Source organism: Natrix helvetica, assembly GCF_964273705.1.
Source record: "Natrix helvetica genome assembly, chromosome: 7".
NCBI lineage: Eukaryota > Metazoa > Chordata > Lepidosauria > Squamata > Natricidae > Natrix > Natrix helvetica.
This window is the reverse complement of record NC_138558.1, coordinates 59639609-59659273: the sequence shown is the minus strand read 5'-3', so window position 1 is coordinate 59659273 and position 19665 is coordinate 59639609. Positions and strand designations below refer to the sequence as shown.

The 19665-nt window shown below is 39.4% G+C and overlaps 1 protein-coding gene across 1 annotated transcript in view; it reads right to left on the bottom strand.

Moving 5' to 3' along the window:
* The window catches only part of CPE (carboxypeptidase E), a 55685-nt gene extending 50332 nt beyond the window's left edge, over positions 1-5353 (bottom strand). The window contains exon 1 of the mRNA XM_081959872.1: positions 4839-5353. Coding sequence (XP_081815998.1) covers positions 4839-5157 — 319 coding nt within the window. The 5' untranslated portion in view covers positions 5158-5353. The remainder of the gene's footprint in view (positions 1-4838) is intronic.
* Between the last annotated feature and the right edge of the window lie 14312 nt (positions 5354-19665).

The following is a 19665-nucleotide window of genomic DNA, read 5'->3' as shown; positions in this document are numbered from 1 at the left end:
CCAATCCAGAATTCCATTCTTTACCAAATATCACTTTGGGTCAGGCACAAAAGATCAGGACACGTGACATCCAGGTTATTTGATTTATTACCAAACATACCTCTGCACCGGAATTTACTCAACTAACCTTTAGCGCTATCTTGGTGCTAGATAAGAATCAAAGAAATTCAAGAGGAGTTTGATTTAGTCTGTTTGTGGCTATGCACAGACTCTAGTCTGATTCCTCTTTTGACTCCACCCTCAGTTTTGGCCATCCCTTCTCCTACACTAGATGCATGTATCAATCTTTTTTTTAAAATTAACCCCTCAAAGCTCAAGTTAGATTTAAAGTGAGCTTCCACATCACTCTTCACAGAATGGGCATTTATATGGCATAGAAGCTTTGACAGTTTTAGTAGAAAAAAAAATCTTCCCCAAGCCTCCAAATTCATCAATAGAATATTTTAGAAACAGCATGCAAGCTCAGTGAAATGGAATCAATGAAAGAGAAGAGCCAGGCCAGTATCAATTTGTGATTACTAAACTTTCAGGATTATTAAGCACATAAATCAGTTTGCTACAAAATCTAGCTTCCTGAAATAAACCCAAGAATGGAATACACTTGCATTATATATAACTTGAAAAGCTGACTCAGTCTATTATCATGCAATGTTATCAGTGTCTTGCAAAGTGCTCATTTATTTAATAGCTTAAACATAAAGATTTATGGCAGGATGTCATTATTGGGATAACAAGATGTTGCAAACACTTAGCTAGAACAAACAGAAAACGCGTACAGTTAACCAAACTAACTAAATCATCTCTAGAGAAATCAAGCTCCCCAAACTGACCTTAACCTCCTTTAGATTAGTTAAGTAAGTAGTATGTAAGATGCAAGATGGGATTATTCCAGGCAGTAGTATATATAGCTCTGGTCAGTGGCAGCAATATCCATTTATTTGTGCAATGACATGCTGCCATTCCAAAAAAATAGGTAGATTTTATAACATAAAACTAAAAGGTAATATTAAAACTATATGCTAAAAATCTCTATTTTTACTAAAATGTCAATTTTTCAACACAAGTATTTTTTCCCAAATCTATCAGAAATCAAATCAAACAAATTCTAAATAAAGGTTTAAATATATGGAGTTCCATGATAAACACCACGTTTTAAACTCTGCAATGGTTGGAGTTTTCATGTGCCACAATTCAGCTGCTGGCCTGAAGCTTTCCTATTGTCGTAAACACAATAAAGCATGGATTAGATATGTAGCGTAGAAATGGATTTTATTGTAAAGTTTTTGGGTTTTTTTTAATGATTTTGATGAAGGCGTTCCCTGAGACCTAAAAATCATTTCAAGAACTCCTCTGGGATACAAAGGTCGAGAAAGTCTGCACTAAAATATGCTGAGTTATTCTGTAATATAATATTTTTCTTAAAACTATAACATGTGTATCATTCATACATGAATTGCTTCGGGCATCAGAAGTTGTACTGAAAGTATTGTGCCTGGTAATTTCTTAAATCGTTAAATCTTAAATTCTTTTGTAGCAGCACAGTAGAAGTTTAGAGGTAGTCTGCGACTTATAAACCGTTCATTTAATGACAGTTCAAAACACAGCAGCGTGAAAAAAGGGATGACCTGTTTTCATACAACCACTGTAGGAGGGGTAGTTTTCACTTACCTTCCCCACCACTTCACAAATGTGTGCGCGCCCCATCCACGCAGGCGCCCGGCCTTCCGCGCATGCGCTTTGCTCAAAAAAACATCCGTAAAAGGGATGAAATAGAGCCAGGGCGGGTGTGCGGGCTCACCTGTGATTTCCGCTACCGGTTCAGGGGAACCGGTCCAATCCAGTAAAATACCACCTCTGCACTGTAGCATCCCCACGGTCATGTGATCAAAAGTCAAGCTCTTAGCAACTGGCATGTATTTGTGAGAGTTTCACTGTCCCAGGGTCATGTGATCACCATTTATAACCTTCCCAACCTTTTGACAAGCAGTCAGTGAAGGAAGCCAAAATGACCACGTGATCCTTCTAATCATTGCAGTGATTTGCTTCACAACACCGGCAAAAAAAAGTTGTAAAATGAGGCATGACTCACTTAACAACTGCTTTACTTATTAACAGAGACTTTGGGCTGAATTGTACCCATAAATCATGGACTATCTGCATTATGTGATGTGAAGAGAAGGCAATTATGCATAGATCTAATGCTTGGGAAATCCCATCATATAAGTCCAAGAATGTCCTACCTCATAGTTTATGATAACTAAATGTAAGTCTCAATCCCCCATTTTTCTCACATTACCCAAATAATTTTAAGAAATTATGAAAGGAATCTTTATCATTTAAATAAGATGGGGAGAGGCAAGCTGAACAACTTCCTTATTTATCTAATCTCTTATTCAAATACAGATCCTCACATATTCAATATGACCATACTTTATTCCAATCACCCATCTAGATGTCTTCGGTATCTAAATATGGATCTCCTAGCTGAATGTTGCATTACTTTTAACTACCTTTAATTCTGGGCAAATTACAATGGCAAATTAGGCCAGCTTTAAGAACTTTCAAAAACATTCAAAAGGTTTTGTTTTTTTTAAGTTCTCCTGGCATCTAAAAACTAGTTGGCTCAAAAATGCACATTCTTGAAAATAACAATGAATCAGGGATTTCTGAAGAAAAGAAATTGACAGCATGAAATTGACAGAAACCTGACAGCATGATTATACATTATTATTTAGTGACTTAAATTGGATTTATTCCCAAGAAAATAGGTATTGGACTTTTCTAATAGTCAACATTGGTGAGAGGTATGCTTTGTATAGACAGAGACAGAGATTCCAGTTCTGCATCTTATTCAAAGTTATGTTGATTGAATTTTATTAATGTCATTATACTAAAGGTAAAGGTTCCCCTTGCACATATGTGCTAGTCGTTCCCGACTCTAGGGGGCGGTGCTCATCTCTGTTTCTAATCTGAAGAGCCAGCGCTGTCTGAAGTTTCTGTGGTCATATGGCCAGCATGACTAAACACCGAAGGCGTATGGAATGCTATTACCTTCCCACCAAAGGTGATCCCTATTTTTCTACTTGCATTTTTACATGCTTTCAAACTGCTAGGGTGGCAGAAGCTGGGACAAATAATGGGAGCTCACTCCATTATGTAGCTAGGGATTTGAACCGCTGAACTGCCAACCTTCTGATTGACAAGTTCAGTGTCTTAGCCACTGAGCTACTGCATCCCTTCATTATACTATATTCATTGTAATCATTTTCTGCAAAGCAATTGGGAGCACCAAAAGATGAGATAATTCATCTCTTACAATCTTTATTTATCATTCTGGACACATTGTAAACTTAAATCAAGCAAATATTTAGGATCATGGTAATTTATTTATTTATTTATTATTAGCGTTTATATACCGCCCCCTCTCCCGAAAGGGAAAACAATGAGGAATCAATTTTCAGTTTTCCCTTAGGGCATGCAAACCTCCTCTGATCTAATTCTGAAGTTGCAGAATTAGGGGCTCCAGTCCTGTTCAATTTATCAAAAACTCCCATGACCTTAATGAATCCAATCCAGCTGCAATATTGATTCTCTGTTTCATGTGCTACTTTTGGAAAATAGCAATTATTTAACAAGAATAAAAAGAGATTGCAAGAGATTGTGTCCTATTTCCATTATACCAGACCTATTACATATTTAGGCTAGACATTTATATATGATTAGTGGGAAATAAGCTCCACTGAAGTTAATTGCCATATTGGAGCAGGGTTATGTAGGACTATATCATTCACTTTAAATAAATATAACAACAGTTAGAATTTAAGCATTTACCAGCTCAGAAAGGTGGTCTACCTTCCTTCCTTTTTTTCTTTCTTTTTTTCCCTTTCTATCTATCTATCTATCTTTCTTTCTTTCTTTCTTTCTTTCTTTCTTTCTTTCTTTCTTTCTTTCTTTCTTTCTTTCTTTCTTTCTCCTTCATAAAAATGCTCCTTAGCTAAAAGTAGACGTAGTCATAGTTTTTTAAAAAGCTAATACAAGGTATATAATACGTATGAAATCAAGGGGACCAAGATATTATATATTAATCACATCAGGATGCCAACAGATTCTAAGCAATTAGAAAACTAATGTGGTTGAAGGAGAACTGGAAATATTTTAGACTTACTTCTAAAATAGATTTGACTTAGTGGGCTTGCTTATTTGTTTATTTGTTCCCTTTGTTTGATAGATGTATTTTTACTGAATTAGCTTTATTTTTCATGTTTTGCTTGAACTTATATTTTGCAGTTGTTAGCGTTCATCAGCACTATTTGCTATCCTATGACACTATTTGCTATCTATTCACTCAACAGCTCCAGTGATTCACTTAACAACGGGGAGAAGCAAGGTTTTGAAATGGAGTAAAACTCGCTTAACAAACCACATAAATGTTGGGCTGAATTGAGGTCGTAAATCGAGGACTACTTGCATGTTGTCAAGAGTACAATATATTCTTGCAACCAACGTTACCAGGATGACGACGGCAGCGGCGGCTGCGGGCATCATGAGACAGCTGAACGTGTTCTTCCTACTGAAGTTCCCAGCGCCCAAAACAGATCCTCAAATCGATTTAGGGACGTGTAAAAAACCTGCCCGGAGAAAGCTCGGCCTCTTGCCGGGGTACAAGGAGAAGAGAGGACAGAAGAAGTCCCGATCTCCCCCTCACACTCCATCTTTCCCTCTGGACCGGCAGCCGCGGGCTCAGAGCATCAGTCCCGCTGCCGCCCAGGTTCTTGCTTAGCCGGGCACGGACAGCGGCTGGGTCCCAGACGCCACCCCCACCCCCACCCCCGCCTTACCAGGTTCGTGCTCGCCAGGGTTGTCCGACATCTCGATGACCAGCAACTCCCTGCCCTCGAAGCTCCGGCCCACGGTGTAGATCCGGCTGATGGACGGACACTGCAGCCACACCGACACCAGCGCTTCCCGCAGCTCCGGGTAGCGGTGATATTCGAAGGAGATGCCGTCCTCCTGGCTCAGGCGACGCCGCCTGTTCGCCCCACCGCCCAGAGCCGCCGGCGCTTCAGGCTCGCCCGCTTCGGTTTCCTGCAGGCAGAGACTGCCCGGCAAGGCGCAGAGCGCCAGAGCCAGCGCCCAAACCCGACCTCGCCCGGCCATGTCTCAACGGCAGCCTTGGGGAAGGAGGAGGAGAGAGAGAAAAATGAAGAAGGCGCCTTCCTTCTGCCAGGATCAGCCAGCCGCCTCTCCTCTCCCGCGTTCCCCGTTAGCCGCGGAAAGCTCGACTCGGGCGCGCCGTTCTCGCTAAAGCTAAACCTGCTCCATTCAGGAAAGGGGAGGCAGAGTCAGATGCGCTAAGCCCTGCAGCCCGTACTACTCGCTGGGGGAGACGCAGGCAGGATGTACCACTATCCCACGTAGGGGAGGCTGGGCGACGTCCTGCCACGCTGGTGTCGATCTAGGAGCCGCGTGGGACCCCTGGAGCGTCACTCTCGCCCAGCGCATCCCTTTGCGAGGCGCTCTTGGAGCTTGAACGAGGCCCACCCGAGATACGGCGCCATCTCTTTCTGGCGCCAATGAGGGTGGCTCCGAAAAAGAGGTTATTTAGGAATGGACGGTTGGAGGACTTCAGGAAGCCTGGCCGAACTCTTTAATCCAAATGCCTGCAAATTGGACAGCGGTGTCAAGGCTCTTATGCACACCCGGTGTGGCTCTTGTTTGCCCATAACCCATGTCCTAACTAGGGCTACATATGTTAGGATACTGACATAGCTCAATTATTTCCACCTACACAACGATTTTTGCGCATTATTTTACACAGTGGGTTTTGCTGTGCAAAATATTAAAGTTTTATTTTTGTTGTGGTTAGTTGCGATGTCGTATCCCACCCATCGTGACCTCATAGACAATGTTCCTCCAGGCCTTTCTGTCCTCTACCATCCTCGGGAGTCCATTTAAGCTCACACCGACTGCTTCAGTGACTCCATGCAGCCACCTCATTCTCTGTCGTCCCATTCTTCTTTCGCCCTCAATCTTTCCCAGCACGAGGCTCTTCTCCAGTGAATCCTTCCTTCTCATTAGGTGGCCAAAGTATTTGAGTTTCATCTTCAGGATCTGGCCTTCTAAAGAGCAGTCAGGGTTGATCTCCTCTAGGAATGACCAAGAGGTGGTATTCTGCTGGGTTGCCCAGGTTCGGGCGAACTGGTATGGTGGCGGTGGGAGGCTTTGGCCACCCGTCCAGACGTCATCATGGATGCTCTGCACGTGCAAAGAAGGTTTTGTGCATGTGCAGAAGCAGCACATGTGAGCAAAGCAAGCCCATGCATATGCACACTCCCAGTTCCAAACCAGTAGCGAAGGTAAGAGGATTTCATTCCTGGACTGACCGGTTTGATCGTCTTGCAGTCCAAGCGACTCGCAGGAGTCTTCTCCAGCACCATAGTTCAAGGGCCTCAATTCTTTGGCGCTCAGCCTTTCTTATGGTCCAACTTTCACAGCCATACGTTGCAACTGGGAAAACCATAGCCTTGACTATATGCACTTTTGCTGGCAGGGTGATGTCTCTGCTTTTTAGTATGCTATCTAGATTTGCCCTAGCTTTGCCATTTGCTGTTTTATTTTACACAATGGTTTTTGGTTTTTTTTTTACATTGGAAGGCAATTGTTCGGTAAAATATTCAAAACCATTTCCATCTTGAAAAGTGCATCCTGCTAGCAAAAAGTAGCCATTGTGAAGATGGAAGAATTGGATCCTTCTCTCCTGGCATATGCTTTTGGTTCCATTCCAGACCATCTTACTAGGTTTTAAAAAATGAGTTCACTCAATGAACTCAAGAATTCGTCACAGAATCAATTAAAAAAAGGTTAAATTTCTATCTCCTTCCAACTCTTTGATATTAGAATCTGATCTTTTCAGGTTTCACCTTATATGTGATTGGGAATAGAGGTTCAGGCAAAAGCTTTTCCCTCCTTAGTTTTGCCCAGAGTCATAGAACTAATTACAAATTCTACATAATACAATACAATAGTAGAGTTGGAAGGGACCTTGGAGGTCTTCTAGTCCAACCCCCCGCCCAGGCAGGAAACCCTATACCGTTCCAGACAAATGGCTATCCAACATCTTCTTAAAGACTTCCAGTGTTGGGGCATTCACAACTTCTGGAGGCAAGCTGTTCCACTGATTAATTGTTCCAACTGTCAGGAAGTTTCTCCTCAGTTCTAAGTTGCTTCTCTCCTTGCTTAGTTTCCACCCATTGCTTCTTGTTCTGTCCACAGGTGCCTTGGAGAATAGCTTGACTCCCTCTTCTTTGTGGCAACATAAAGGCCTCCAACCGTTTTGAGTTAACTGGACATCACCACAGAACAGATGCTGCTGTTCAAAGGGTTGTGCAAAGATTAGAAAATTAATAATGAAAGACAATTAACAAACCAGAAATAAATACAGGTATGAGGCTAGACAGAAGAATACTTACTGTAATTCTACGCACAGACTGTATAAAAATGAAAATTAAAATACACAGAATGATAAATATATAGAGAACTATGTTAGAACCACGGAAACAATAAATATAAATATGATACTGTATGAATATGTATGTATGAATAAGAGATAAATGGTTGGAACTAGGAGGTATGTATATTGTATATTATAAATATAGTTGATACAATCAATATATTGTTGTTGCAAAGCTGAAACTGTGATGCCAAATGAAGAAAAGTGTAGAATAAAAACATTTTTTTAAAAAACACCTTTGGTTGTGTTTGTATAAAGACCAGCAAGAGAAATGGACAATAATAAGGCCATGCTTAGTCTGTTTCCAATATAATGACTAGTAATGGAACAGTTAAACAAAATCTATTTCATTAATACACATTTGGAATATTAATTCATTAATTTTGTTATTGTTTGATGTTAGCTTTTGTGCTGTGTTAATCTAACCACTTTAATTTATGATAGCAAAGTGGTAGGCAATTGTTTAATAGCCAAGGATTAAATATAACATTTTAGGATGCCCCATATCATAAAGAGGGAAAGAGCCTTTTCAGGGATTGAAGTTTGGAAAATTTGGTGTTTTGTTTTAACTGCAATATTTCTCTTTCAGGATTTATGTTACAGTTCTCATGCCTTTCCCATCTTAAAATGGTGAAAAACTAATGCTGATTATTAATGTTGACTAGTTAACAAATGCATTTGTATCCCTTAGAAGAAAATTCTGGTCTGCTATTGAGCCGGGATGACACTGGACATGCTGCTTGGACAGGAAGAAATTCTGTGATTATTCACGAGCATGAAAAACAGCACTCAAAGATAGGCTAACAGTATGGTCATATTTATAAGTAGAGTGGTTCTTTGAAGGCGTGTGTGATTCTGTTCTGTGAAGTATTTATTCTGGTGGATGTGCAGGACCAGTGGAGAGATGTTCAAATTTATCTTTTACAAAGTTTATAGATCTTCTTCATTTGTGCCTATGTGTTAATTCTAATCTCTGTGTTAGGGACATTCTGTATTGTAAAAGATTTTCCTCCTCTGCTATTATTTGTGTTGCATAATTAGTTTAGTCTGATTACCACTTATGATTTAGTGATCCTTTGCAACATCATATTGACTTCTTGATGGGGCTGCCACAAAGAAGAGGGGATCAACTTGTTTTCCAAAGCATCAGAGGGCAGGACAAGAAACAAATGGTTGGAAACTAATCTAGGAGAGAAGCAACCTAGAATTAAGGAGAAACTTCCTAGCAGGGAGAACAATTAACCAGTGGAACAGCTTACCTTCAGAAGTTGTGGGTGCTGCATCAATGGAGGTTTTTAAGAAAAGATTGGACAGCCACTTGTCTGAAATGGAATAAGGTCTCCTACTTGAGCTAGGAGGGTCTAGAACCATGATGGCGAACCTATGCAGGTGTAGCCATATTTGCTGGCATGTGAGCTGTCAACTCCAGTGCCCGTGCACGCAGCAGCCAGCTGATTTTCGGCCTTTAGGAAAGCCTCTGGGGAGGGCAAAAACTCCCCCCATACACATGGGAGGTCATGCACGCAGGTGCGGGGGGTCACATGTGCAGGTGGCGGGGCACATTGCATTGTGGGTATGGACATGTGCGCGCACACACAATTTTGGCACGCCTTTACAAAAAGGTTCGCCATCACTGGTCTAGAAGATCTCGAAGGTCCCTTCAAGCTCTATTCTGATTGACTTGGCACTGAGCTGAAGATATCTGCTCCCCATGCATTTTGTGTGAATTTTGCTACTCTTGTACATAAACATGTCTCATGGTTTTAGCATATTGTGTGACTCCAGCCAATTGTGTATTTATTAAACAAACAGTAAGCAAACAGTACTTTAGTGTAACGTGAAGTCTATCATAAGGGATAAAAACTCTGGCGCACAATTGTATCTTGAAAGTTGAAGCTGCTAAAAATAGTTATTAGCCCTGGTAGTCCCAATTGCAGCACCCCAGGGTCACATGACTGGCATTTGCAACCTTTCCAATTGGATGTCAACAAGCAAAGTCAATGGGGGAAGCTGGATTTGCCTAATAACTGCATGATTCACTTAACAACCATGGCAAAAAGGTCATAAAATTGAGCATGGCTCACTTAACAAATGCCTCATTTAGTAATGGAAGTTTCAATCCCAGTTGTGATCCTAAATCAAGGACTTAGTTTATTCCAGGCTAATGTTGAATAACACAGCAACAGTTTGTATGAGAAATAGTTGGAGTTGAAATGAAATAATTAAAATCGCCACAAGTAAACGTACTGATTCATACAAGCAACTTCTGTTTGTTATTTAGTTCACAATGTTTATACGTATACTGCACCTTATTTATATAACCTTCTGCATTACAACAATATAAAACAAATAAAATAATGAAGAAATATACAAGTAGAATTGTGTTCTAAGCAAGCTGCCTTTACAAGTGATTTACAGCCCAATCTATGCACATCTACATGAAAGAAGACCCTGAGATACACCCAAGCAAGCATAATGTGAAATTCTTTTTGCTTCTACTAGAGAATTGAATTAATGGATTATAAACAAAGAAATTATTAATTTGTGATGAATGCTACTCCATTAAACTCTAAGGGGTGGAATTTAGATGATAAGGCTATTTATAGGGAATGTACTTTCATTAGGAAATATCTATACAAAGATATAACTATATATAACTAAATATCTGTATAATATGAATAACATTGATAATTGTATCTTGTGCATTTAAAATTTTACTCTGAAGATCCTCTCCACTCTACATAAAGTTCCGTACTTGCCAGAGTAGAATTACAGAAATATTTTTAAGAAACCACCAGTTCGTTGTTACTAAAAATATTCCAAAAGGTCTTCATTTTGCTAATCATGTGCAAAAGATTGGTTTTCTTCTGACAAATTTGTATGGCAGCCACTTGAATTATTGGTGATATTGAATCTTCAAATATGTGAACACAAGAATAATGTCTCAGCTGCTGCTTTAATTTCCTCACATTTCTCTAGGAAAAAAAATAGATTATTTAGGAACATGTGTTGCATTAAATATGCATTCAAGAATGAGCATAATCGAAGTAGCCATACATTATTTTAAGCAGTTTGTATTCCAAGTGTTTTATGTCTCTAAGAGCAGTTATAACCATTTCCGGCACTCTCATGTATTGTGTTTTGCATTATTTATGTGGGCATTTGCACACAGTATAATAAAATTAATTGTAATATTGTTCAATATTAATAAAATATATACTTAGAAACAAAGCTTTCAAAAAAATAGCATATAAACTATATTTCTTCCCCAGTCCTTAATTCTTGATAAACAGTGAATTTGTTTAGGCCAAAAATACAAACAAATCTCAAATTTGTCAGAACTATTAAAAACTCAAAGAACAAAAAAACTACATCTCTGAAAATTGTTTGTACATTACATTAAAGAATTTACTTAAAAAAAAACAGAATTCAATTGGACTCATGCTTATGGTTTTCCAAAATGTTATCACTCCGAGTTTAGATTAAAAGAAAGTTACCACTTCCCAAACAATTGTTATTTGTAAATTCTGTTGCTGATCACTCACATATATACATACACACACACACAATTTGCACAATACTTTTCTTCAGTAGCTTCCCCAGTGACACAAAGCATAATTCCACAGTGATTCAGTGGCATATTCCAAATATTGGCAATACAACATTTTATCAATCTTACATAGAAAACAATACATAATAGGATGGATTAGGCTTTTGAATAGACTTGATATACTTAACATGCCCCTTACACACCCAAAATAACCTAAAGAAACCATTCCTAATTATAGTATCTCATTAAAACAGTATAATTACATTATACATGTACTGTAGCACCTGGTAACCAAAAATGATTCTTTTAAAGTGTTATAGTTTTCCAGCTACCAAAGGTTTGTCTAATTTAAATGATTAAAAAGTAACAAATCCTCTGTTAATAATTTTCTGTAGTTTTAAACTATATGATAAAGTTTTCCCTTCCTGAATATTTAAAGTACATGATTTACTTAATAATATTCATTATTATTAATCTATAAAATGTATCCAAACTCTGACAATTAACTATCAAATAGTTGTTTTTGTTTTGGTGCAATAGCCAGCAAAAAACTGCCTAACGAATGTTGGTCATCTTTATCTATAGTTTAAATCAATCCTTATTCATCATCCTCCAAAATTCTAAGGAGAAATCATTGCTCAAGGAGACCTACAGTAAACAGACCAAGATTTAGTCATGCAAAACACTATGATCCTTTCACACTGTCCCTGCCTTTTAAAATTCAACAACACATGGTTTACAGAGGAGTATTTTTCATTAAAAGAACACACTATGTTCCAGGCTCTGAAGAATATACACTCCATTTTATATCTGGGCAGCTTTGCTTGCATACTACTTAGTCATATTTTTGAGGCATGCAGAGCCGAACAAATAATTACAGCAGTAGGATGTTAGTTTTCCCAGGCGAATGGCATTTATTCCATCAGATAGTAGCAATTAGTGGTTCAATACATCTGAACCAGTAATGAGGCAGATGATTACACACCCATTCTAATTGCAGATTTAAAGTCATTCCAAATGTTAGTCAGCTTTTAAGAGCCCTTGTGCTCCCATCACAGTGGAGATCTGGAAAAAAAAATAGGTGAGAGGGATTGCATCATTTTTCAATTATATGTCTTGGGAATAGGTGACTAGGGATGGACCAACTATTGCCAGAACCATCACTTTTATTTCCAAAGCCCAAACTCTTGTACTCATCCATTTTTAGACAGACAGACAGAAAGACAGACATAAACTAAAAATGAACAAGTTACTATACATGGAAACAAAGTCTTGCACAAATGACTGCCTCGTAGCTTTAGATTTAGTTGTCTGAATATATACTTCACAGTACTTGGGTTGTTTGAGCTGGCCATAGGCTGTTTTGGTCAGTCCTGCCTGGGGAAAGAGGCTGGGGATTTCTGGTTTGGTTCCCACAACATGCTAAACCCAGGTTAAACCAAGAGCAGAGATTCAATCTGAAATAAGGGATTTTCTGACCGTGAGAACAATCAACCCATGGAACAGAAATTGCCTTCAGAAGTCATGGGAGCTTCATCACTGGAAGCTTTCAAGAAGAGACTAGACTCCCATCTGTCAGAAATGGTGTAGGGGGCGGTGTTGGACTAGATGACCTACAAGGTTCCTTCTAATTGTTATTCTCTTATTCTGACCTGTACTTGAATTAGGGGTGACATGATAGCAGTCTTTCAATATTTGAGGGTCCCAGGTATTGTCCCTCCTACATCTCTTGTTTGAACAGGGGGTTGGACTAGAAGATCTTCAAGGTGAGCTGATTATAGCAGTGTTTCAAAATTTGAGGGGGGCAGAAGAGGGGGCTCAACCTACTCTTCAAAGCACCTGAAGGCAAGATAAGAAGCAATGGATGGAAACTAATCAACCTAGAACTAAGGAGGAATTTTCTAACAATGAGAGCAATTAATCAATGGAACAGGTTGCCTCCAGAAGTAATGAGTGCCCCATCACTGGAGGCTTTTAAGAAGAGAATGGACAGCCATTTGTCTGAGATGGTGTAGAGTCTCCTGCTTGAGCAGGGGGTTGAACTAGATGACCTACAAGGTCCCTTCCAACTCTGTTAATCTGTTATTCAGTACTGGAGTCTATTTCTGCTGACTGCCAGCTGCCAGCAGTTCAGCAGTTTGATCCTGACCAGCTCAAGGTTGACTAAGCCTTTCATCCTTCCCAGGTCAGTAAAATGAGGACCCAGATTGTTGGGGGCAATAGCTGACTCTGTAAAACAGCTTATAAAGGGCTGTAAAGCATTGTGAAGTGGTATATAAGTCTAAGTGCTGTTGCTATATACTGAAAGATTCTTTTTCGGTTGTTATTCCCATCATTGCGAACTTTTAGTTGGTAGCGGAATATAACGATGCCGCGCTGGGCTGTACTTGGAGTTCTGTAAGTTACTTATCAAGCTTAATAAAACGTTGGATTTTGTTAAGTATGCTGAGATCTGCCTTCTTTACGGTCACAGGTGGTTTTGTTTTGCTTTATAAGTAATACTATTCTTATGCTGATGAATACATTGCAACCTGAGTCAACAGCATGGCAACTATGGATTGCATGGAGAAGCTAAACCTGAAGAAGTACCCGCCTGGCTTCTCATTGTCCTGTTTCAGAATGAAAAATGTCCCGCAACTTGTGAAATATTAAGGTTTTTTTGGTGGTCTCACAGGGGATTTTTCAAGATGGTCATAAGTTCACTTCATGTAGTTTTTGGATTGATTAATTTGTGCAATGGCATGTCATTGACCTACAAACTTTACAAATAATTTTACCTGGATTTTTATATATTAATCCACAAAATAGAATATCCCACTTACTGAACTAACAAAATAGAAATGAATTAAATCCTACCTTACAATACTGGGCAATGCAACACTTGTGGTCTTTAACCCATTCAGATATATTAACTTCTGCTCCCTTTATGCCCAAATGGTTGGGAATTATGAGAGTTAAGATTCAGTGAACTTATTTTTAAAACTGAATACTAATATTTAAGAAGTTATTCGTGGTAGAGTTGTGTAATGCAACACACAAATGAAACCAGTGGCTCATCCAAGTCTGAGCCAAGCGAACCCACACATTTTTAAAAAGCTGAACACTGCATTTGATCTTTGAGTAGTAATGTCAGAGGCTGAATATGGGTAGCTCCTGGACAATTTTTTTTTTAAACTATCCTCAACCAAATTTAGATATATGACTCATTTACAGGTACATGACAATTTTCCTCTTTTAGGATGTTGAAATATATTACTTGAAAACATTGTTTTTGTATTGAAATACAAAATCCAGATAAAAACATATCTTTTTTCTGATTAAAATACTTATTTAAAATTGATACAAAAACGCTATTGAATATCTATAGAAATAAATTGGTACTAATATAAGCGAAGCATGAAAAAGGTCAGCAAATAATGTATCATTAGCAGGAGCTAGCTAATCAGGTTTTTCCTGCAGTGAATAGTGAAGCCTGCTGCATGATAAATGCTATATACCAGGAGTGTCACATTTGCGTCGTCACAGCGTCGTCATGTGATGTATTGGGGACTTTTTTCCTCTTCGCTAAACCTGGCGGGGGCAGACCCAGCACATGACGCATCTGCCTGTGAGTTTGATACCCTTGCTATATACCAATGACATCAGCAAATAAGTACAACACGGTCATTACTTTACAGTATGCTATGCTGCCGTCTCTTCTTCTTGTGCCATATCCGTCATCAGACGTTGGTGATAATGTTGGCGGTCCTAATTTTATCAACAGCCACACGAAAAAGTGCTGTTGAGTTTTGTCCAAACCAGTCCCTTAGATTTTGAAGCCATGATGTTGTTCTTCTGCCTGGACCTCGTTTGCCTTGAATTTTTCCTTGGAGGATTAAGTGAAGTATGCCATATTTTTCTGGGTGTCGCATTAAAGTAGAATAAAATATGGATTAAAATATAAGAATGAAGATGTGGCATAAAAGAGACAGTTAGAAGCTTGCTTAAAGGGACAGGGAAATGTCATCAGCCTTCAACCACAACATGTTCCAGCAAATGTCCCTATGTCAAAAGTCCAAAACCACAAGGTTCAATTAAAGTTCGTTAATGACATGTAGTCCATACCTGTAACAAAAGGAGAAGTAAGACCCCATCTCCTTATAAGGCTTTTTCCTCAAGGAAACCAATAAGAAATGAGTTAAGTGTTTCCGTGTTATGCTGTCTTTGAGAATGTATAAGAATGCGTGCTTCGATAATGAAGGGGTTCAGAAATTCGCAACGTTAGCCATGGGCTAACTTTTCTGAACCTGGCTGCCAAATAAACTCCTCCTGTATCCTGAGAAGACTAATGCCTGTCATTTTCTCCAACAGCATCACATGTCCAAAATACTCTAACTTTTGCTTTTATATAGTTTTGATGATTTCCTTTGGCTTTCCCAGGCGGCTTATCATCTCATTTCTGATTTTGTCAACCAAACTTATACATAACAACTGCCTGCCATCTCTACACTATAGAAATGCTTCAGTTCCCTGGTGTTTTGCATGGTTACGTTTACTTTTAAACTCTTACCATATTGATGTGCCTGAAGCCAAGATAATTATGTATAGGTAGTCTTCAACTTACACCTATCCATTTAGTGATCATTCGAAATTACAACAGCACTGAAAAATATGACTTTTGACCATTTTTCACACTTAAGACTGTTGCGGCCTCCATAGAGTCACGTGATCAACATTTCAACACTTGGCAACTGACTCCTATTTATGACAGTTGCAGTGTACCAGGGTCATGTGATCACCTTTTGTGACCTTCTGACAAGCAAAGTACATGGGGAAGCCAGATTCACTTAATAAACGTGTTATTAAATAGCTGCAGTAATTCACTTAACAACAAAAGCACCTTAGTTTTTGGGAGGAAAATAATAAGAAGAAAACTTCTGTCTCTGCTTACCAGCATCCATGATATTCAGCTGGCTAGCTTCCTGACTTGGGACACATGTTAACAAGGTCAGCCAACGAACAGGCATAGCGACTGTCAGCCAACGAGAGCTATTTAGACTCTGAAACAGTATTTGCCATGTGAGCAACAAGGAGACAGGAAGAAGCCTGGCTTAGCTGAGGACTAAGGAAGTGAAACTGCTTGTGTTTTGCTTGGATTTACTGCTATCTTGGAAAACCTGCTTTTGGTATTGTATTGTATAGTATATTATTATTTTGAATCCTACTGAATCAGTTACTTGTGTGTGCTTTCTGAATGTGATTGCTTCTGCAAACTCTGACCAGCCAGGTCAGCTTCAGCACTTATTGCAGCCTGATTCAGTACAGCTGATTGGTGGGTGGATCGACTACCGGAATACCCCCCAATCAGCTGTTCCAGGCTGCAGGGATGGCCACAGACCATCTCTGCCCCCATGCCTCACATTTTTGGCCTCTGGTGGGGGTGAGTGGGGGCTACATTTGGTGTATAAGACGCACCCAAATTTTCACCCTTTGGGGGGGGGGAAGGTGTGTCTTAAACTCCGAAAAACACAGTACTAAAGAAAAGGCTATGCACACATACAGTTAAAATCTACATCATGAACAGCATTCGCAATATGTAGAGATAGAGGTCATATAAAGGTTACATAGAGGCCATGCGCAGCAAACTGCCACGCTTCAGTGCCTGTTTACCTCAAATGTTTATGTGCTCACCTAATTAGCACCATCAGGCATTACCAGGAACCATCAAGATATGTGAGACTCTACCCTGGCTGGGATGCTCTTAAAGATTGACAAGGAGAATAGACCAATAACGATGCTGTTGCTATGTACTCTTTGCTATGTACTCTTTGCTATATACTTTTGCTGCTTGTTAAAAACTATAAAAGGCAATAAACTCTGCGAAGGCAGGCAGACATTTTTGGATACCGTTATGACTGGTTTCTGAATCCATCATCAATACTTGCATGAGCTTGTTCTATGAAGACAGAATACTGCTATTCATTTGAAATTCAAGCCTGACCATTTCCAACAGCTATTAATATTCTGCCTGCATCCTAAGTGCAGCTTTAGAAAGGAGGTGGCAAAAATCACTCTTAATGATTTAGTATGTACCAGAATATCCAAGCAAGCTAATCCTATTCCCAAGGCATACCACATACTGAACAGAAAGTGAAGGAGACTGCATTTAATTTAACTGAATTTATCTGAGTTGAAATTCATTATTTCTTTCACTACTGGGAATGTATCCTTATTTCTGTGAATTTTACATTGGTCCAGTCAACAAGAGTTTGTACACTTGGGTTAAAATCTAACCAAAGAACTAGCTGGTTATTTAACTTGGCCTGGAATTCTTCAAAGACTCAAGGTTCACTGAGGCTAGGTCTAACATTGCATTGCAACATTGACAATAGAAACCAAGATTGGTTGAAATTCATTTCATTTTAAGGGTGCCCAATTCCAAATGACCAAACGGTCAGCCCTAGAAGAGATCAACCCTGACTGCTCTTTAGAAAGCCAGATCCTGAAGATAAAACTCAAATACTTTGGCCACCTAATAAGAAGGAAGGAGTCACTGGAGAAGAGCCTCATGCTGGGAAAGACTGAGGGCAAAAGAAGGAACAGCAGAGAATGAAGTGGCTGGATGGAGTCACTGAAGCCGTCGGTGTGAGCTTAAATGGACTCCAGAGGATGGTAGAGGGCAGGAAAGACTGGAGGAAAGTTGTCATGGAGTCGTGATGGGTCGGACACGACTTCACAACTAACAACAAATTCCAAATGGCTCTAGGGACTTACACTTTAAAAAGTGAATAATTATAAAATAAAGATCATACACTATGAAAAAAAAACCCACAATGCACCAAAGAAAAAAATTAATAGGGCTCAACAACCACCCACTTCCTGAGGTATCATGATTTTCAGAACATCATCAGAATGGGTGACATCCAGATTGCTGTGGGAGAGCCATTACCAACCTCTTGCTATATGAAACTGGCTTCCTCGTTGACTTTGCTTGTCAGGAGGTCACAAAAGGTGATCATATGACCCCCGGGACACTCCAACCATCATAAATATGAATCAGTTGCCAAGCGTCTGCATTGTGATCACATGACCATTGGGATGCTGTCAGTTGTGTGAAAATTGCTCGTACGTCACTTCTTTCACTGCCACTGTAACTTTGAATGGTCACTAAATGAACTCTTGTAAATTGAGGATTACCTGTAGTGGCACAGAGGATTCATCTCAGTGGAGTAAATTGGGTTGCTCCTCCTATCTATTTGACTAAATAGAAACCAAATAAAAAAAAATACTAGTTATCTAAATTAAAGAAAACAAAGTCTAAAAGTTATGGTGGGATGGGCAAGAAGAGATAAAGAGGCTTGCAGTGGCATCCTGCCATTTTGGGGGGATGTGAGGAGACATCTATACAAATAAACGACTTGGAAGGAAATAGTTACCTCAGCCAATCCTTTTGTATTCAAAATATTCAGATTTACATTTCTTTTTCCTTCGCTTTATTAGTGTAAATAAAATGCTTTTCCCAGCAGCTTTTTCCATATGCATAATCTTTTAAACTAAAAGTCACATTTATTACATTCACATACAAAAAAATAGAATAAGCATCGTTTTTGAGGGGACATCAGAAGTGGAAAACACAGGCACAAAAACGCTGTTCAGTGCCCCCAAACCATACAGCTATACTCCACCCAATCTCTGCAGTAGATGTAGATGCCTTTAAGAAGATGGCTTTTTAAGATAGAATCCTGGTTAAGCAAGTTATACAATTTAGTGTTTTCCATAGTAACTCAGGAAGGCCGAGAAGTATTCGATATGATCTAAGGAAAGTCCCTATAGTCCCCTCATGTACATATTTAGGAATAGTTTTGACTGAATGTAATATCTAAGGCATGGGTCCTCAAACTATGGCCCATGGGCAGATACAGCCCACTGAAGCCATTAAGCCAGCCTGCGCGGGATCACGAGGCTATCCCGCCCATATCACCCCGCCTACCCGCTAGCCCCCACCTGATTTCTGGAGGCTGAGGAGGCCAAAAACGGGACACATGGAGGCCTCTGGAGGCCAAAACCAGAGAGGGAGGGAGACACACACAAACAGAAGTCCCTCATACACACCCCAAGGCAGCCACATCCCTTCACTAATCTGCCTTCCACCCCCAGGAGCATAACAAATTAAAAGTTTAATTTATATGTATTGTTTGGACTGCTAAATTGGCCACCCCCACCCAGTCACCTGACCACTTAGCAACGCCCCCCCCCCCCAGCTTGTCTGCCCACCCCAACAGTCTGAAAGACCATGAATTGGCCCCGTTTAAAAAGTTTGAAGACCCTAATCTAAAGTCTCCACTATCAAATTTCATATTCAGTTCTAATTATCAATACCTGCCATTGTGTATTAACAGAAAGTAAAATTGTTGCTACAAACATAGGACTTTTTCAATCCATGCAACTTTTAAGAAGGCTTGTATATTTACAATTATAGATGATTAAAGTTTAAGAGTAAATACCTGCAAAAATTAGTAAGAAATCATTCTTTTTTTGTTTTGTTTTTTTAGGAACAAACCAAAAGGAACCAAGGAATTCCTTTTATAAGGAAAGGAACCTTTTAAAAAAAGAAACCAGGCAATAA